At 38.9% G+C, this 22,766-nt stretch overlaps 1 protein-coding gene across 1 annotated transcript in view; it reads right to left on the reverse strand.

Moving 5' to 3' along the window:
* LOC128636223 (synaptotagmin-7-like) overlaps positions 1–22,766 on the reverse strand; it is a 990,418-nt gene that overhangs the window by 26,365 nt on the left and 941,287 nt on the right. Inside the window, exon 12 of the mRNA XM_053689266.1 lies at positions 13,749–13,863. Coding sequence (XP_053545241.1) covers positions 13,749–13,863 — 115 coding nt within the window. The remainder of the gene's footprint in view (positions 1–13,748; positions 13,864–22,766) is intronic.

The raw sequence follows: 22,766 nt of genomic DNA on the forward strand, positions 1-22,766 counted from the left end.
TCTTGGTATCTTTATTTGAAATGCAAAAATGTAAGTCTAGATGCCGGCCTGGGTTGTTCTTGCTGATTGGTGGATAAATTCATCCACCAATAAACAAGTGATGCCCGGTACTGAACCAAAAAATAGCTTAGATACCTTCTTTTTCAAATAAAGATAGCAAGAGCACAAAGAAAAATTGATAATAGGAGTAAATTAGAAAGTTGCTTAAAATTGCCTACTTTATCTTAATCACAAAAGAAAAATTTGGGTTCAGTGTCCCTTTAAGTCTCGTCAGTGAGGTACAGCCATATCCCTCTAAGCACACTGAGCAAGCAAATAATAATCATTCGGACAGAACATGCAATTTAAAAAAAAATGCTTCTATAATCTAAATTGCTTTGTTCTCTCGCTATCCTTTGCTAAAATTAATACCTAGGTAGGCTCAGGTGCAGCAAAAAAAAAGCCACGGCAATCGCTCCGATTTTCAGTCTGCCGCCCCTGTGTGCAGGTTCACTCTCTGACTGCTCGTGCTGAACTGGTGTTGCAGCCTCAGCGATCCCCACGGAAACACACAGCGCTCACTTGGATCAGGTGCCCAGGAAATACAGGAGACTCCACCAAGCTCCCAAAGAAAAAACAAGAAAATCCATATCCTCGCACTCAGAAACAAGTCTAGGTATTGGTATTTGCCATCAAAAATTAGGCTTTATTTGGTGCTCATAGTAAAATTCAGTCAAGACAAACAGAAGGTCAAACGCGTTTCGTATGCTCTCACTTTTCAATGACATAAGCAAAGCTGAGCTAGCTGATGATTGGTGGCTGCACATGTATGCCTCTTGTCGTTGGCTCACTTGATGTGTTCAGCTAGCTCCCAGTAGTGCATTGCTTCTTCTTCATCAAAGGATACAAAAAGAACAAAGCACATTTGATAATAGAAGTAAACTGGAAAATTGTTTAAAATGAATCTGAATCATGAAATAATTTTGGCTTTCATGCCCCTTTAATGAGATACACAGTTCCAAAGGTAAAAATTCCCTTTACAACAGTTCCTTATGGCTCCCTGTAATACTGACAAGTCATTTTATAGAATCTCATTAGACCAGAGAGTGTTAGAGAATCGCCCCATGTCTGAAATTAATTGTACATCACCTATGTTTTCCAGAGCTATATTAGTGGGCGTTCTTGACATTCACATCTATAGCTGCATAAGGTGCCCAATACATTATATTTTTCACATAAGACGAAAGCTGCTAGCAGCGCGGAAAAACAATAATATATTTATTTAATATGAATATTTACGTCTTTTTTATGGTAAATAGTCGCACTGGATAGAACAAAAGGCTTTTCCAATGGGCTGGTCATGGAGTTAAGTATAAGTGCAGTTGGGATTTTTTACCTGTATCTCAACCCAGCAGGAGCAGTCATTATGATTTTATCACCCCTGTGAAGAATCTCGTAGCTGTGCTTCGCTATTTCAAAGATAATTTTTCGTTAATTTCTGTTTTCAGATTTTTTTCTGCATCTATTTTATAGTGGGAGAATTTTTTTTATTTTAATTATTTTTTCCCGTAGATTTAAATGCATTTTTCTAATGCCATATCTTTTGCAGTGCCTCTCGTACAATGCGGCAACACGGGAGCGGTTCAGAAATAGATGCTCCTTCACTGATTATAATCAAGCCTTACCGTAACTGGTAGATTTAACAATGGCCGACTAGAAATCACAGTTTTCGAGTTTCGCCGAGTTTTTCTACAAGATATTAGTTTTGTGAATGTCTTTTGTTGAATCAAGGCCAACATCTTTCAGTATTAAGGCTGTGACACACTGCAAGCGATGCAGCGCGAGGCAAAGCCGCTGCTTCGCACCGCCTCGTATCGATTCTAAAGTTCAAACATTTTAACTCTAAACGCTTATCTACGTGACCTGATGCGGCTGAGCATGCAGAGATGAAAAGGCAGGACACACTGAGCGCGCACGGCTGCATCATGACGCTGCGCGCCGCTCTCAGTGTGTCACAGCCTTTATAACTAGTTTCTCAGACTTGTTTGTTTCATTACAATTTTATCCTGTTTCTTCTAGCCACGGTCTTCTCTTTCTCCATTAAATAATAACTTATTTTTTTGCTATTTTACAATCTGGGGGCGCGTTATTCCACCCACATATAACTACATTTTCAAAGTTTTCCCTCATCGGTTTGTGATTAAGACAAGAACCTGTAGGTGGCATTGTTTGAAGCATTTATGTTTTAATTCTCTGTTTACAGTTAACTTCTGCATGTTAAACACCCTCTGTCACGTAAGTGTTTTATTCTGAGATGGTTAGAATACGCGCAGAACTCACTCCCACTGCGATCTCACAGTCACCAATTACAGCTAAATTGTTAGTATAGAATATTGTTTTCTAACTATGACATACAGATCAAGTTAAGGATTGCTGCTGCCTAGAACTGATAAGACTCTTAATTGCAGGCTGATTGCTTTAATTACTGTTTATGCTTTTGGTGACAGCCATGACACTATTTTACTTGAAGCCACATACACTTTTATTCCAAAGGGGTCACTTGTCATAGGGAGTGACTGCACATTTAGCACAGATACTGCGGTTGCTTACTTTGTTGCTACTTCGAAAGAGGTAACAATTCCGAGTAAAGTTTATTCAAAATAGATGACATTTTGCTATAAAATTAAACATCTTTTCAATTTACTTATATTATCTAATTTGCTTAATTCTCTTTGAATCCTTTGTTGAAGAGCATACCTAGGTAGACTCAGTAAGCTAGCTCTTCACGCATATGCCTCTTCACTGGCTCACTCGATGGGCTCAACTAGTTCCCGATATTGCTGCTCCTTCAATTAAAGAAATTAATTTAGTTGACTGTGGAACCTTTTCATGGACCAATAAAATCAAGTGGGACCACTACGACAACAACCCTATTTCTGTCAATAAAGGATACCAAGAGAATGAAGCAAATTTGATACTAGAAGTAAATTGGAAAGTTGTAAAACTGTATTTTGAATCATGAAAGAAAAGCATTGAGTTTCATGCCCATTAAAGAGCTCCAACATATCCCTAAACCATGCGCTGTTGTCATCGGTGAGTTGCTCTGATCTTTTAGTTACATAATGTCTTTCAAATTTAAATGGAAATGGACATGAAAGACAATTAAGCTTTCATTGTTCAGCTAGATCATACAATTATAAGAGATATTGCAAATTCACTTTTTTTTAAAGGGACAGTTAACACCAGAATTGTTGTTGTTTTAAAAGATAGATAATCCCTTAATTACCAATTCCCCAGTGTCGCATAACCAACACAGTTATAGAAATACACGTTTTACCTCTGTGATTACCTTGTATCTAAGCCTCTGCAGACTGCCCCCTTATTTCAGTTCTTTTGATAGACTTGCATTTTAGCCAATCAGAGCTGTCTCTATGGTAAATTCACGTGCATGAGCTCAATGTTATCTATATGAAACATGTGAACTAATGCCCTCTAGTGGTGAAAAACTATCAAAATGCATTTAGATTAGAGGCCGCCTAAAAAATTAGCATATGAAACTCTTAGGATTAGCTTTCAACTAAGAATACCAAGAGAACAAAGCAAAATTGATGATAAAAGTAAATTGGAAAGTTGTTTAAAATTACATGCCCTATTTGAAACATGAAAGTTTTTTTTTGGACTTGACTGTCCCTTTAACCCCTTAATGACCACAGCACTTTTCCATTTTCTGTCCGTTTGGGACCAAGGCTATTTTTAAATTTTTGAGGTGTTTGTGTTTAGCTGTAATTTTCCTCTTACTCATTTACTGTACCCACACATATTATATACCGTTTTTCTCGCCATTAAATGGACTTTCTAAAGATACCATTATTTTCATCATATCTTATAATTTACTATAAAAAAAATTATAAAATATGAGGAAAAAATGGAAAAAAACACACTTTTTCTAACTTTGACCCCCAAAATCTGTTACACATCTACAACCACCAAAAAACACCCATGCTAAATAGTTTCTAAATATTGTCCTGAGTTTAGAAATACCCAATGTTTACATGTTCTTTGCTTTTTTTGTAAACTATAGGGCCATAAATACAAGTAGCACTTCGCTATTTCCAAACCATTTCTTTTCAAAATTAGCGATAGTTACATTAGAGCACTGATATCTTTCAGGAATCTCTGAATATCCATTGACATGTATATATATTTTTTTTAGTAGACAACCCAAAGTATTGATCTAGGCCCATTTTGGTATATTTCATGCCACCATTTCACCGCCAAATGCAATCAAATAGAAAAAATCGTTCACTTTTCACAAATTTTTTCACAAACTTTTGGTTTCTAACTTAAATTATTTACAAACAGCTTGTGCAATTATGGCATAAATGGTTGTAAATTCTTCTCTGGGATCCCCTTTGTTCAGAAATAGCAGACATATATGACTTTGGTGTTGCTTTTTGGTAATTAGAAGGCCGCTAAATGCCGCTGCGCACCACACGTGTATTATGCCCAGCAGTGAAGGGGTTAATTAGGGAGCATGTAGGGAGCTTTTTGGGGTAGTTTTAGCTTTAGTGTAGTGTAGTAGACAACCCCAAGTATTGATCTAGGCCAATTTTGGTATATTTCATGCCACCATTTCACCGCTAAATGCGATCAAATTAAAAAAAACGTGAATTTTTTCTCAATTTTAGGTTTCTCACTGAAATTATTTACAAACACCTTCTGCAATTATGGCACAAATGGTTGTAAATGCTTCTCTGGGATCCCCTTTGTTCAGAAATAGCAGACATATATGGCTTTGGCATTGCTTTTTGGTAATTAGAAGGCCTCTAAATGCCGCTGCGCATCACACGTGTATTATGGCTAGCAGTGAAGGGGTTAATTATGTAGCTTGTAGGGAGCTTACAGGGTTAATTTTAGCTTTAGTGTAGAGCTCAGCCTCCCACCTGAAACATCAGACCCCCTGATCCCTCCCAAACAGCTCTCTTCCCTCCCCCACCCCACAATTGTCCCCGCCATCTTAAGTACTGGCAGAAACTCTGCCAGTACTAAAATAAAAGGTATTTGGCCCTTTTTTAAAAAAAAAAAAAAAAAAAAAAAGCATATTTACATATGCTGATGTGTAGGATCCCCCCTTAGACCCCAACCTCACTGATCCCCCACCAAAACTGCTCTCTAACCCTTCCCCTCTGCAATAATGGGCGCCATCTTGGGTACTGGCAGCTGTCTGCCAGTACCCAGTTTTGTAACAAAATGTGCCTTTTTTTTTTTCAAATTCCCTTTTCTGTAGTGTAGCTTTCCCCCCCCACCGAGACCAACCCCCAACCCCTTCCAGGACCCTTAGATTGCATTTTAGTGGGGTTTTTTTTTCAACTTTTCAACTTTTTTTTTTCTGTAGTGTAGCGGTTCCCACCCGCTCCCGCCCCATGCACGCGCCCGCCCACCACCCCCGTGCACGCGCGCGCCCCCGATCCCGCCCCCCTCCACTCCACATAGCGCACCGATGGCCGCTACCCGCCTCCCACGTAAGCTCCCACCCACCAACGATACCGGCCATCGATGTCCGGTGCAGAGAGGGCCACAGAGTGGCTCTCTCTGCATCGGATGGCCAAGGGGGGTTATTGCAGGATGCCTCCATATCGAGGCATCACTGCAATAACTGGAAAGCAGCTGGAAGCGAGCAGGATCGCTTCCAGCTGCTTTCCAGACCAAGGACGTACGCCACACGTCCTCGGTCATTAACTGACTTTTTTTTGAGGATGTGTGGCGTACGTCCTTGGTCGTTAAGGGGTTAAATCAAATGTATTATACTCAGGAGCAGCAATGTGCAGGCACATAAGCCTCTTGTCGTTGTCTCATTGAGAATGGGTTAAACACATAGAGTTGATCGCTTGTGCTTGAATTTGGCAGGAAGCAGTTTCTTAAATTAATTGAGATCTACCCCATGGTTATATGTGAGGTTGCCAGGTGTTCAGTATTTAACCAAACAGTCCAGCATTTCAACTAGCTGTCCAGTAAAATATTTGTAAAAATACTGGACCCATGACTAATGGGACCCTATCTGAGACCTGGTTTTGGCATTTGGTTGATGGGGTACAGGGATGCAGGTTGGGGGATTACAGTCATGTAACTGGGAGGTGTTGTGAAGTTATTAGTCAGATCTGGTGTTTCCACCCACCTATTTCCACAAATCACCGGCTGGCTGTGCAGTATTTTTGTGTAAGACACCTGGTAACTCTAGTTATGTGTAATTAACCCCTTCCGGTCGGGTCTTATTTGTCTACAATGGAACAAAGTTCAGATGTATACAAATAAGTAAATATTTAAATCACGTGATTGTTCATGCGATCGTGTGATTTCAATGATGGGATTGTGTCAGGGGGGAGTGCCTATAATGCTAGGCACCCCCCCTCCAGCCCGCGATCCCATTCAGAAAGCGCCTATGGACAGTCAAACAGCTAGGATGTTCCATGCCCACATAACCGAGCTAATGACAGGAAGGGGTTAATAGTGCAACAATAAAATGCTCAGGCACCAGAATGTTTTCTTTTTTGGAACTTTTACGTCTCTTTAAAGGGACATGAAACTCAAAAAATGTATTTCATGATTCAGATAGAGGATACAAGTTTAAACAACTTTCCAATTTACTTTTATTATCTAATTTGTTTAGTTTTCTTGAGTTGAGTGAGCCAATAACATATATATGTGCAGCCACCAGTCAGCAGTTCCTGAGCCTACCTAGTTATGCTTTTCAACAAAGGATAACAAGAGAACTAAACACATTATAAATAGAAGTAAATTGGAAAGGTTTTTTTAAGGTTCAATTCAAGATTGAAACTAAACATAAATATAGAAACGATGATGCTATCTTGGTCAAACTTCTAAGTGCGTTAGAATCTAATTCTAAGCCAATGATCATATAAAAATCAGACCTCAAATACAAATTCTTGCCTGCATTATTTCCAAAAGTATTCATCACATTTTATTTTAACACCTCAGGTACTTGATTAGCTGCCCGGCTGCTAGATTTATTTTTTTAAATATTTAAACAACTAATATAATAAAAAAAAAAATACATCTGTATATTATTCTCAGGCTAATTGCTGCTTTAAATACGTCATTCTATCTGGCACTTATTTAGTGCTTAATGTCCCTTTAAATAACAAAATGTTCAGATTTTGAACATGTTGAAATGGGAAGTGTATTAGATTTAATTAGTCAGGGCAGCCACGAACACACTGAAATAATGTGGTTGAGATTTGGCAGGAAAATAGTAAGTTATTTGTTTTTCAGTTTTCAAATGAATGTCTGAAGTTGCAGACATGTTTTATTTAAAATATATTTCTTAAAGGGACAGTCTACTTGAAAATGTTTTTGTTTAAAAACATAGATAATCCCTTTATTACCCATTCCCCAGTTTTGCATAATCCAACACTGTTATATTAATACACTTTTTACCTCGGTGATTACCTTGTATTTAAGCCTCTGAAGACTGCCCCCTTATTTCAGTTCTATTGACAGACTTGCACTGTCAATAGAACTGGCGCTGTCTAACTATATCAAAATGCACTAAGATAAGAGGCGGCCTTCAATGGCTTAGAAATAATTTTATAAGCCTACCTAGGTTTAGTTTTCAACAAAGAATACCAAGAGAACAAAGCAAATTTGACAATAAAAGTAAATTGGAAAGTTGTTTAAAATTGCATGGCCTATTTGAATCAGAAAAGTTTAATTTTAACTTGACTGCCCCTTTAACATAGAAAAACATTTTTGCCCATAAATGTAAAATAATATCAGTTGAGCGCCCCAACTAATGTTCATTGTCTTACGGATCGTTAATACTAATGCTCAGCAAGCACTAGGAGGTAGTAACCTAGTAACTCTCAATGAGAGTCAGCAGGAAGTAACTGTCATTTGTATGCGCTGCTGCCTGACACAGTCTAGATTTCCAGTAACATGTGCATGCGCTGTTGAAACAGTCTAGATTTCCAGTAACATGTGCATGCGCTGTTGACACAGTCTAGATTTCCAGTAACATGTGCATGCGCTGTTGACACAGTCTAGATTTCCAGTAACATGTGCATGCGCTGTTGACACAGTCTAGATTTCCAGTAACATGTGCATGCGCTGTTGACACAGTCTAGATTTCCAGTAACATGTGCATGCGCTGTTGACACAGACTAGATTTCCAGTAACATGTGCATGCTCTGTTGACACAGACTAGATTTCCAGTTACATGTGCATGCGCTGTTGACACAGACTAGATTTCCAGTAACATGTGCATGCGCTGTTGACTCAGGCTGGATTTCCAGTAACATGTGCATGCGCTGTTGACACAGACTAGATTTCCAGTTACATGTGCATGCGCTACACAGACTAGATTTCCAGTAACATGTGCATGCGCCGTTGACACAGGCTGGATTTCCAGTAACATGTGCATGCGCCGTTGACACATGCTGGATTTCCAGTAATATGTGCATGCGCTGTTGATACAGACTAGATTTCCAGTAACATGTGCATGCGCTGTTGACACAGACTAGATTTACAGTTACATGTGCATGCGCTGTTGACACAGACTAGATTTCCAGTAACATGTGCATGCGCTGTTGACACAGACTAGATTTCCAGTAACATGTGCATGCGCTGTTGACACAGTCTAGATTTCCAGTAACATGTGTATTCACTGTTGGCTCATATGGGGTTTCCAATAACGTGCATGCACTGTTTGTTCAGACTGGGTTTCCAATAACGTGTACATGCGCTTTTTCACAAGCTGGGTTTCCAGTAACATGTGCATGCACTGTTGGCTCATACTGGGTTTCCAGTAACATTTGCATGCTCTGTTGGCACAGATTGGGTTTCCAGTAAAATGTGCATGGTCTGTTGGCTCATACTGGGTTTTCAGTAACATGTGCATGCGTTATTGACACAGACTGGGTTTCCAGTAACATGTGCATGCACTGTTGACACAGACTAGATTTCCAGAATCATGTGCATGCACTGTTGACACAGGCTGGATTTCCAGTAACATGTGCATGCGCTGTTGACACAGACTAGATTTCCAGTAACATGTGCATGCACTATTGACACAGACTAGATTTCCAGAATCATGTGCATGCGCTGTTGGCACAGGCTGGATTTCCAGTAACATGTGCATTCACTGTTGGCTCATAGGGGGTTTCCAATAACATGCATGCACTGTTGGCTCAGACTGGGTTTCCAGTAATGTGTACATGCGCTTTTGGCACAAGCTGGGTTTCCAGTAACATGTGCATGCACTGTTGGCTCATACTGGGTTTTCAGTAACATGTGCATGTGTTATTGACACAGACTGGGTTTCCAGTAACATGTGCATGCGCTGTTGACACAGACTAGATTTCCAGAATCATGTGCATGCGCTGTTGACACAGGCTGGATTTCCAGTAACATGTGCATGCGCTGTTGACACAGACTAGATTTCCAGTAACATGTGCATGCGCTGTTGACACAGACTAGATTTCCAGAATCATGTGCATGCGCTGTTGACACAGGCTGGATTTCCAGTAACACGTGCATGCGCTGTTGACACAGACTAGATTTCCAGAATAATGTGCATGCGCTGTTGACACAGACTAGATTTCCAGTAACATGTGCATGCGCTGTTGGCACAGGCTGGATTTCCAGTAACATGTGCATTCACTGTTCGCTCATATGGGGTTTCCAATAATGTGCATGCACTGTTGGCTCAGACTGGGTTTCCAGTAATGTGTACATGTGCTTTTGGCACAAGCTGGGTTTCCAGTAACATGTGCATGCACTGTTGGCTCATACTGGGTTTCCAGTAATATGGGCATGCGCTGTTGGCACAGACTGGGTTTCCAGTAAAATGTGCATGGCCTCTTGGCACATACTGGGTTTCCAGTAACATTTGCATGCTCTGTTGGCACAGACTGGGTTTCCAGTAAAATGTGCATGTGTAGTTGGCACATACTGGGTTTCCAGTAACATGTGCATGCATTATTGACATAGACTGTGGTTTCAGTAACATGTGAATGCGTTATTGACATAGACTGGGTTTTCAGTAACATGTGCATGCGTTATTGACATAGACTGGGTTTTCAGTAACATGTGCATGCGTTATTGACATAGACTGGGTTTCCAGTAACATGTGCATGCATTATTGACATAGACTGGGTTTCCAGTAACATGTGCATGCGTTATTGACACAGACTGGGTTTCCAGTAACATGTGCATGCGTTATTGACACAAACTGTGGTTTTCAGTAACATGTGCATGTGTTATTGACACAAACTGTGGTTTCCAGTAACATGTGCATGCGTTATTGACACAAACTGTGGTTTTCAGTAACATGTGCATGCGCTGTTGACACAGACTAGATTTCCAGTAACATGTGCATGCTCTGTTGACACAGACTAGATTTCCAGTTACATGTGCATGCGCTGTTGACACAGACTAGATTTCCAGTAACATGTGCATGCGCTGTTGACTCAGGCTGGATTTCCAGTAACATGTGCATGCGCTGTTGACACAGACTAGATTTCCAGTTACATGTGCATGCGCTACACAGACTAGATTTCCAGTAACATGTGCATGCGCCGTTGACACAGGCTGGATTTCCAGTAACATGTGCATGCGCCGTTGACACATGCTGGATTTCCAGTAACATGTGCATGCGCTGTTGATACAGACTAGATTTCCAGTAACATGTGCATGCGCTGTTGACACAGACTAGATTTACAGTTACATGTGCATGCGCTGTTGACACAGACTAGATTTCCAGTAACATGTGCATGCGCTGTTGACACAGACTAGATTTCCAGTAACATGTGCATGCGCTGTTGACACAGTCTAGATTTCCAGTAACATGTGTATTCACTGTTGGCTCATATGGGGTTTCCAATAACGTGCATGCACTGTTTGTTCAGACTGGGTTTCCAATAACGTGTACATGCGCTTTTTCACAAGCTGGGTTTCCAGTAACATGTGCATGCACTGTTGGCTCATACTGGGTTTCCAGTAACATTTGCATGCTCTGTTGGCACAGATTGGGTTTCCAGTAAAATGTGCATGGTCTGTTGGCTCATACTGGGTTTTCAGTAACATGTGCATGCGTTATTGACACAGACTGGGTTTCCAGTAACATGTGCATGCACTGTTGACACAGACTAGATTTCCAGAATCATGTGCATGCACTGTTGACACAGGCTGGATTTCCAGTAACATGTGCATGCGCTGTTGACAGAGACTAGATTTCCAGTAACATGTGCATGCACTATTGACACAGACTAGATTTCCAGAATCATGTGCATGCGCTGTTGGCACAGGCTGGATTTCCAGTAACATGTGCATTCACTGTTGGCTCATAGGGGGTTTCCAATAACATGCATGCACTGTTGGCTCAGACTGGGTTTCCAGTAATGTGTACATGCGCTTTTGGCACAAGCTGGGTTTCCAGTAACATGTGCATGCACTGTTGGCTCATACTGGGTTTTCAGTAACATGTGCATGTGTTATTGACACAGACTGGGTTTCCAGTAACATGTGCATGCGCTGTTGACACAGACTAGATTTCCAGAATCATGTGCATGCGCTGTTGACACAGGCTGGATTTCCAGTAACATGTGCATGCGCTGTTGACACAGACTAGATTTCCAGTAACATGTGCATGCGCTGTTGACACAGACTAGATTTCCAGAATCATGTGCATGCGCTGTTGACACAGGCTGGATTTCCAGTAACACGTGCATGCGCTGTTGACACAGACTAGATTTCCAGAATAATGTGCATGCGCTGTTGACACAGACTAGATTTCCAGTAACATGTGCATGCGCTGTTGGCACAGGCTGGATTTCCAGTAACATGTGCATTCACTGTTCGCTCATATGGGGTTTCCAATAATGTGCATGCACTGTTGGCTCAGACTGGGTTTCCAGTAATGTGTACATGTGCTTTTGGCACAAGCTGGGTTTCCAGTAACATGTGCATGCACTGTTGGCTCATACTGGGTTTCCAGTAATATGGGCATGCGCTGTTGGCACAGACTGGGTTTCCAGTAAAATGTGCATGGCCTCTTGGCACATACTGGGTTTCCAGTAACATTTGCATGCTCTGTTGGCACAGACTGGGTTTCCAGTAAAATGTGCATGTGTAGTTGGCACATACTGGGTTTCCAGTAACATGTGCATGCATTATTGACATAGACTGTGGTTTCAGTAACATGTGAATGCGTTATTGACATAGACTGGGTTTTCAGTAACATGTGCATGCGTTATTGACATAGACTGGGTTTTCAGTAACATGTGCATGCGTTATTGACATAGACTGGGTTTCCAGTAACATGTGCATGCATTATTGACATAGACTGGGTTTCCAGTAACATGTGCATGCGTTATTGACACAGACTGGGTTTCCAGTAACATGTGCATGCGTTATTGACACAAACTGTGGTTTTCAGTAACATGTGCATGTGTTATTGACACAAACTGTGGTTTCCAGTAACATGTGCATGCGTTATTGACACAAACTGTGGTTTTCAGTAACATGTGCATGCGCTGTTGGTACAGACTGTTTTCAGTAACGTACATGTAACAGATGTACAATATGGGTTGATACTTTCCCTTATTGTGTCTGAACCGCAGCCGTCCCACAGTCTCTCCCAAAATCTGTGTAAATCGATCAGGTGTGCTAGCTGGAGGAGCTGGTTCACTTGGTAAAACACTTCTGTCAATCGCTTTTATCCTTCTTTTCCTCCTCAGATGTAAATGTGATTCTAGATACAAAGTATTCGTGCTGAAATATCAGGCAGTGCACCATACACTGTGAGTAGATATACACCTTTATATGGTGCACTGCCTGATATTTCATCACGAATACTTTGTATCTAGAATCACATTTACATCTGAGGAGGAAAAGAAGGATAAAAGCGATTGACAGAAGCGTTTTACCAAGTGCGCCTCCAGCTAGCACACATGTTTTCAGTAACATGCATGCGCTGTTGGTACAGACTGTGTTTTCAGTAACGTGCATGCGCTGTTGGTACAGACTGTGTTTTCAGTAACGTGCATGCGCTGTTGGTACAGACTGTGTTTTCAGTAACGTGCATGCGCTGTTGGTACAGACTGTGTTTTCAGTAACGTGCATGCGCTGTTGGTACAGACTGTGTTTTCAGTAACGTGCATGCGCTGTTGGTACAGACTGTGTTTTCAGTAACGTGCATGCGCTGTTGGTACAGACTGTGTTTTCAGTAACGTGCATGCGCTGTTGGTACAGACTGTGTTTTCAGTAACGTGCATGCGCTGTTGGTACAGACTGTGTTTTCAGTAACGTCCATGCGCTCTTGGTACAGACTGTGTTTTCAGTAACGTGCATGCGCTGTTGGTACAGACTGTGTTTTCAGTAACGTGCATGCGCTCTTGGTACAGACTGTGTTTTCAGTAACATGCATGCGCTGTTGGTACAGACTGTGTTTTCAGTAACGTGCATGCGCTGTTGGTACAGACTGTGTTTTCAGTAACATGTGAACTAATCTCTAGGGAGAGACTGTTCACTGGCTGATAAAGACAACTCCCATAGATCTGTTGCTGGAGAGCGACACACTCTTCAAGCTTAAAAAGTATTTCTTTTTAGCACTAGAACATCAGTTTAAAACCTTTTAGGTACAATAAGCTATTCTATCTATCTATCTATCTGTCTATCTATCTATAAGAAAGCATGATGTCTTATTGCCACAAAAACATATTCATGACACAGGAACAATAAAAAAAAATACAGACCTGACGTTCCTCCGATATCCATGGCTTTTAGGTTCCTTGCTTTTATGATATTAACGATGATAGAGTTGCCTGATGGGTTGTAGCAGAGGGACAGTAGCAATTCACCCCGGCTTCCCTGCAAACATAGAAAAGCATTGAGTACCAAGGACGGAGTGTAGAAGAGAGAGTATCAGTTCACAATTCTGTAACCACCGCAGGTTAGAGTTTACTAATGTCAAATGCAATAGGTTGAAATGATTGTTAACGATGCGGCTGAACTTATATGGTAAATAGTTATATTTACTTTGCATCAATAGGTTATTTGCAGTATACACATATGTCTAAAACGTTTTTGTATTGGGACACAATTCCTGGATGTTTTCTTTAACCAGGACCCATTGGTGGAGTCTCAACAACCCAGAGATGGAGTCTCACTGTATTGGTGGCACATCCGGAGAAGATGGTGAGCAGAGCGTGTGGTGAACTGGGTATGGTTGGGGCAGTGAGGAGCTGAGGCAAAACAGCTCTTGGCTTTACTTTGTCAAACTGGGACACAGACTGTGTTTTCAATAACTCACTGTAAAGACCGTGTTTTCAATAACTAACTGTACAGACCATGTTTTCAATAACTAACTGTACAGACTGTGATTTCAATAACTCACTGTACAGACTGTGTTTTCAATAACTAACTGTACAGACTGTGATTTCAATAACTCACTGTAAAGACCGTGTTTTCAATAACTCACTGTACAGACCGTGTTTTCAATAACTAACTGTACAGACTGTGATTTCAATAACTCACTGTACAGACTGTGTTTTCAATAACTAACTGTACAGACTGTGATTTCAATAACTCACTGTAAAGACCGTGTTTTCAATAACTCACTGTACAGACCGTGTTTTCAATAACTCACTGTACAGACCGTGTTTTCAATAACTCACTGTACAGACTGTGTTTTCTATAACTCACTGTACAGACTGTGTTTTCAATAACTAACTGTACAGACCGTGTTTTCTATAACTCACTGTACAGACCATGTTTTCAAAACCTTACTGTAAAGATCGTGTTTTCAATAACTAACTGTACAGACCATGTTTTCAAAACCTTACTGTATAGACTGTGTTCTCAATAACTCACTGTACAGACTGTGTTTTCAATAACTCACTGTACAGACTGTGATTTCAATAACTCACTGTACAGACTGTGTTTTCTATAACTCACTGTACAGACTGTGTTTTCAAAACCTTACTGTATAGACTGTGTTCTCAATAACTCACTGTGCAGACTGTGTTCTCAATAACTCACTGTACAGACTGTGTTTTCAATAACTCACTGTACAGACTGTGATTTCAATAACTCACTGTACAGACTGTTTTCAATAACTTACTGTACAGACCGTGTTTTCAATAACTCACTGTACAGACTGTTTACAATAACTCACTGTACAGACTGTTTTCAATAACTCACTGTACAGACTGTGTTTTCAATAACTCACTGTACAGATTGTGTTTTCAATAACTTACTCATGTTTTCAAAACCTTACTGTATAGACTGTGTTTTCAATAACTTACTGTATAGACAGTGTTTTCAATAACTTACTGTACAGACCGTGTTTTCAATAACTTACTGTATAAACTGTGTTTTCAATAACTTACTGTATAGACCGTGTTTTCAATAACTTACTGTACAGATTGTGTTTTCAATAACTTACTGTATAGACCGTGTTTTCAATAACTTACTGTACAGAGCGTGTTTTCAATAACTTACTGTATAGACCGTGTTTTCAATAACTTACTGTATAAACTGTGTTTTCAATAACTTACTGTACAGACCGTGTTTTCAATAACTTACTGTATAAACTGTGTTTTCAATAACTTACTGTATAGACCGTGTTTTCAATAACTTACTGTACAGATTGTGTTTTCAATAACTTACTGTATAGACCGTGTTTTCAATAACTTACTGTACAGAGCGTGTTTTCAATAACTTACTGTATAGACTGTGTTTTCAATAACTTACTGTATAGACCGTGTTTTCAATAACTTACTGTACAGACCGTGTTTTCAATAACTTACTGTATAAACTGTGTTTTCAATAACTTACTGTATAGACCGTGTTTTCAATAACTTACTGTACAGATTGTGTTTTCAATAACTTACTGTACAGACAGTGTTTTCAATAACTTACTGTACAGAGCGTGTTTTCAATAACTTACTGTATAGACTGTGTTTTCAATAACTTACTGTATAGACCGTGTTTTCAATAACTTACTGTATAGACCGTGTTTTCAATAACTTACTGTACAGAGCGTGTTTTCAATAACTTACTGTATAGACTGTGTTTTCAATAACTTACTGTATAGACCGTGTTTTCAATAACTTACTGTACAGACAGTGTTTTCAATAACTTACTGTAAAGATTGTGTTTTCAATATCTTACTGTATAGACCGTGTTTTCAATAACTTACTGTACAGAGCGTGTTTTCAATAATTTAATGTATAGACTGTGTTTTCAATAACTTACTGTATAGACCGTGTTTTCAATAACTTACTGTACAGAGCGTGTTTTCAATAACTTACTGTACAGACTGTGTTTTCAATAACTTACTGTACAGAGCGTGTTTTCAATAACTTACTGTATAGACTGTGTTTTCAATAACTTACTGTATAGACCGTGTTTTCAATAACTTACTGTATAGACCGTGTTTTCAATAACTTACTGTACAGACCGTGTTTTCAATAACTTACTGTACAGAGCGTGTTTTCAATAACTTACTGTATAGACAGTGTTTTCAATAACTTACTGTATAGACCGTGTTTTCAATAACTTACTGTACAGAGCGTGTTTTCAATAACTTACTGTATAGACAGTGTTTTCAATAACTTACTGTACAGACTGTTTAAAAATCTTACTGTATAGACTGTTTCAAAACCTCAGTGTACAGACTTTGTTTTTATTAGCTCATTGTACATAATGGGCCAGATTACAAGTTAAGCACAAATTATTGTTTACGCTAAAGGGATATTTGCGCTCAACTAAGTAATAGCAGTGCACGCTAATGTGCACTGGTATTACGAGTTAGGTGCATTCGCATTGCACTGAAGCATTGCTAACACAAGAGCGCACTTCTATAGGCTCCAATAGGAGCCTCGTTCTGATGTCGTCATACACGACACAGAGCCTAAGTGTAGCAAAGGTGGTAACTAGCGCAGCAATGGGCAGCAATTGTATATATTATATGAATATTTACGTGTTAATATGTGTATATAATTTGCCTGTTTGCAGGCGCGTGATAAATTAGCGCTTCGCTTGTAATCCAGCTAATTTTTTTTATACATGTGGAGGTGGCTGACCCTGAACTCTGTGCCTAGAGGCTGAAATGAGTGGTGCAGTTCCCTATACTTTTGAATTTACAAGTGTTTTCAATAACTCACTGTTCACACTGCGTGAATCTCTAATAAAACTGAAGAGGCTTTTAAATATACTTTTCATCCATTTAGTAGTTCTAGGTGCCTGTGTGTCCTACACTATCTAGATCCTTTATCCAAAGAAACATTCTGGGGTACTGCTTGTGGATTCCACGCTGACTCCGGGGAAAGGCTGGCGCCACTGTACATCTTTATACAGCTAAAGTCAGCTGCCGCTAATCAATAAGGGAAGTTGTTTGTTGTTATTATTCATTTTTGTTTTATCTTATTTTATCTACAGTTTAGAACCCTTTTCTTATTTTTTTTCTCAAAACATCACTATACAGACTGTGTTTTCAAAACCTAACTGTACATACTGAGCTCACTGTACAGACCAAGTTTTCAAAACCTCACTACACAGTAACTCACTGTTCATATTGTGTTTTCAATAACTCACTGTACATACTGTGTTTTCAATAACTCACTGTACATACTGTGTTTTCAATAACTCACTGTACATACTGTGTTTTCAATAACTCACTGTTCATACTGTGTTTTCAATAACTCACTGTACAGACTATGTTTTCAGAACCTCACTGTACAGATTGCGATTTCAATATCTCAACATATGAACTTTCAATAACTCAATGTAAAGACTGTTTTAAAATCTCACTGTACAGACTGTGTTTTCAAAATCTCACTGTACAGATAGAGATTTCAATATCTCACTTATAGACGTTTAATAACTTATTGTACAGACTGTTTTCAATAACTCACTGTACAGACTGCGTTTTCAATAACTCACTGTACAGACTATGTTTTCAGAACCTCACTGTACAGATTGCGATTTCAATATCTCACCGTATAGACTTTCAATAACTCAATGTAAAGACTGTTTTAAAACCTCACTGTACAGACTGTGTTTTCAAAACTTCACGGTACAGACTGTGTTTTCAAAAACTCACTGTACAGATTGAGATTTCAATATCTACACTTATAGACGTTTAATAACTTACTGTACGGACTGTGTTTTCAATAACTCACTGTACAGACTATGTTTTCAATAACTCACTGTACAGACTGTGTTTTCAATAACTCACTGTACAGACTGTGTTTTCAAAATCTCACTGTACAGATTGAGATTTCAATATCTACACTTATAGACGTTTAATAACTTACTGTACGGACTGTGTTTTCAATAACTCACTGTACAGACTATGTTTTCAATAACTCACTGTACAGACTGTGTTTAAAAACCTCACTATGCAGATTGTGTTTTAAATAACTCACTGTACAGACTGTGTTTAAAAACCTCACTATGCAGATTGTGTTTTCAATAACTCACTGTACAGACTGTGTTTTCAATAACTCACTGTACAGAATGTGTTTTAAAACCTCACTATGCAGATTGTGTTTTCAATAACTCATTATACAGACTGTGTTTTCAATAACTCACTGTACAGAATGTGTTTTAAAACCTCACTATCCAGATTGTGTTTTCAATAACTCATTATACAGACTGTGTTTTCAATAACTCACTGTACAGACTGTTTTAAATAACTCACTGTGCAGAATGTGTTTTAAAACATCACTATGCAGATTGTATTTTCAATAACTCACTGTACAGACTGTGTTTTAAAACCTCACTATGCAGATTGTGTTTTCAATAACTCATTATACAGACTGTGTTTTCAATAACTCACTGTACAGACTATGTTTTCAATAACTCACTGTACAGACTGTGTTTTAAAACCTCACAAGGCAGATTGTGTTTTCAATAACTCATTGTACAGACTATGGGGCCGATTTATAACAGTGCGAGCGGACATGATACAATGTAGCGTAATCATGTCCGCCGCACATCGATAAATATCGTCAGCATATGCTATCGGCATTTATCATTGAAGAAACATAAAAAGTAACAGCGCTTATATGCACAGATCATAAAATATATAAAACCACACTACTATAAGATAAAAAGAAAAAAGAAATCAACATTAATAGTAAAGTCAAAATTTTAAAAAACAAATACATCCATTTATTGGTATAATAATATGTCACACTTAATAGTAAGTCGCTCTAAAATAAGGGACGCTTATAAGTAGACTTTCGCCTATCATCACTCTAGTAACTAAATTTAATAAGCTTAATCTTAAAGCCTTTTTCGATTTCCTTTCCTATACACTCTTCATGTTAACCATTATAAACCTGCAGTCTCCCACAGCCCCATTGTCAGTTTGCTAAGCTAGTGCTTATTTCTTACCACTTGGTATCTATATCATAAGGGAGCGCTAAGGTTGCTATGCAGCGTAGAAATTTATTATCTTCTATTCTCATACTCTAATAGCCAAAATATTGAACTAACTCCACAGGTCCCTCAACACTTTAGTGCCATATAAATACTCTTATCTTACCTGCTTGTCACATGATATCTCATATGTTCTTGCGCATTCTAAAAATTAGCCATTCATATCCCGACCAATAATCCAGATTACTACAAATTATGGCCGTTTATCCCATACTTTAAATAATTGATAATAGTCCCATATACCCTTTATAATCCTAAGGTTCCCATCAGTGAACTTACTAGCACTTTTATAACCCACTATTTTTAAAATGTATTAGTCGTCTCTACAATCCAAAAGTGGTCTCTATATAAATATTATCTTCAATAATTTCACTGTATTCTACCCGGCGTTGGTCTGTGTCCTATCTTGCCTCCTCTAGATATCTAGCTCATCGGACACAAGTGTGTCACACCAATTTACCTGAGTCCTATACTGCATCCCTTGGAGGTGTGGTTCCGACGATTCTTATATACCACACTGTGTTGGTGTGATTGTGCTGTATATTGATTGTTCTAGATATTTACTCTAATATGCCTATGAATTACATTACCTTATCCAGAGATCCACCTGGCATAGTACATGCATATTACACTACACTAGTGAGTCTATATTACATCATCTCTTGTAATTATCTGGTTCTCATGACACATGAATGTGACTTCGCTCTAATGTATTAGTATTTTACATATATATATGCATGTTAAACCTTTGTATCTTCATTGTATCCTTATATGAACACAATCTTACACCTACTACATGTGTGCCCAAGGACGCACCGAGAGATTACTTTCCTATGGAATTCTATTGATGATGACCTTTAGGCTCAGTCACTACATCATAGGTATGTGGTACTAAGAGGGTAATTTTCTCTGTACACTGACCAGCGTGTGACCTTCTCAGTTCCCTAGGGACACATTAATACTCCGCTACAATCAGTAAATCAGGGCTCAAAATATTACCTAAAAGAAGCAGGGTAAGTAGCACTCTTAATTAATCAATCAAGAAATACAGGTGCATCCTAGAATAATAAATATCTAACAACGTGAACAAGAGAGTAGAAACCTAAAATACAGGTTACTAAAAGTCTAGGCAAAAGAGAGCACAACTGTATGTAATAAAGAGGAGACTAAAGCGAATTCTTGAAATACAAATAAATTTAATAAGGTTATACTATACAAATGCATACATCCAAACATACATATCACATACATACAGGGGTATGAGGGATGCATAAAAATGTCAGATGGGCCGTGAAGGGGACTGGTGCACCAGTGTACAAAAATAGGCAAATGTTCATCACTTTGATGCATGTATAGGTAGCATATAATTGTAATCCAAAGTATAGTGCGTGTCCCTAGAAATGCACGGACCAGGTGGATACAGTCTTACCCCTTCGTGTCTAAATGCAAATAGTAGCGTGAGGTCATCAGGAGTCAAGGGGAGCTTAACCTCGCCGCGTCTTTTTCACAGGCATGTGTAAAGTGCAAATAGATAACAGTTCATGAGAATACCTGTCTTTTTCACGCGGTTGCTCTACCCTGAATCGTAGCTCCTGAGACACTGGATCTTCCAGATAAGACAAGGGGTAGACCACAGTCAGGCAAAAAGGTCCTCTGATAGAGTGCTGCAAACCGACGAGTCTTAGAGCTCGTTTCACTCCTTTCAATACAGCAGCATGGAGCTTCTTCCGGGTGCTGACGTCACGTCAGTGGCTGTGCTGATTTATGGGAATTTGGCCGCACAGGGAATGGAAATCATTGGCAGAGAGATCTGTCATTCAAGACGGCTTTGATACTTTATAGCAACATTTTGCTTTCTTGTAGATCAGAACAGCAAGGGAATATTTACAGGGATACATTTGTGTTTAAACACTCATCCTTACATGCTTGCATACGATACATTAGAAAATTATGTTATACATCTAATCTATTATGTTACTAGTGTGTGTGTATGTTTAGGTTGCATTGTGAAGATTGTGTTTTTTTATTATTGGCTGCAAAAATCGATCCACATATTTGCTAATTCCTTCCGTAGGACCTCCTATCCCTGATATTATGGGACGTCCCGGAGGGTTGGTGAGGGATTTGTGAAGTTTGGGGGTCCAGTAAAATACTGGTATCTTAGGTTTATGGTTGTATAGAAAGCTAAACTCATGACTAGTAATTAAATTATTTCTTCGAGCATCATTTAGCATGAAAAGTAATTCGTTATGGGATTTATGAAATTCATCAACTGAGGATTTTGAATATTGTTTAGGATCTGATAGCTGTCTCATGGCCTCTTTAATATAGAGGTCCTGATTAAGAATGACAATATTGCCGCCCTTGTCGGCCGGCTTTATGATAAGTTCAGGGTGTCTAGTAAGCTCATTAAGGGCTTTATGTTCCCGTTTAGTAAGATTATCATTAACAATGCCTGTACTTTCGATTTTCATTAGATCAGCCGTAACGTTTTGTACAAAAAAGGAAATATTGGGGATAGAGGAAAAAGAGGGCATGTAAGTAGATTTTTTCTTAAAGTTAGTTTTAGGGTATATATCAATGATTTCATTACTTTGTTCAGAGAACAAAGTTTCTAGATTATGGAGTGCCTCTGTTTCTTGTCTACAAGACAGATCTATCTGAGTTTTAGGAGTCATAATCTTTTTTAATGCTAACTTCCTTGCAAAAAGATGTAAGTCTTTAGTGACCTCGAATAGGTCTAAGCTGTTAGTAGGACAGAAACTAAGGCCCTTTTCTAGTACTTTAATATGTTCACAATTCAACGGGAAGGAGGAAAGATTGACTATACCCATTTTTTGTGAGTGTGGATAGGGGCCTAATAGAGATAAACTTTTAGTTTAATCCTCTGCGGATATATGCACATTACTCTATGTGTAACTACATAGTCTTTGGTAGTATCAAAATTATGAATTGAATATAATGGCGTAATTGCAATATTAAATAATAAAAAAACACAATCTTCACAATGCAACCTAAACATACACACACACTAGTAACATAATAGATTAGATGTATAACATAATTTTCTAATGTATCGTATGCAAGCATGTAAGGATGAGTGTTTAAACACAAATGTATCCCTGTAAATATTCCCTTGCTGTTCTGATCTACAAGAAAGCAAAATGTTGCTATAAAGTATCAAAGCCATCTTGAATGACAGATCTCTCTGCCAATGATTTCCATTCCCTGTGCGGCCAAATTCCCATAAATCAGCACAGCCACTGACGTGACGTCAGCACCCGGAAGAAGCTCCATGCTGCTGTATTGAAAGGAGTGAAACG

The sequence above is a fragment of the Bombina bombina genome, chromosome 7 (assembly GCF_027579735.1).
Source record: "Bombina bombina isolate aBomBom1 chromosome 7, aBomBom1.pri, whole genome shotgun sequence".
NCBI classification, from domain to species: domain Eukaryota; kingdom Metazoa; phylum Chordata; class Amphibia; order Anura; family Bombinatoridae; genus Bombina; species Bombina bombina.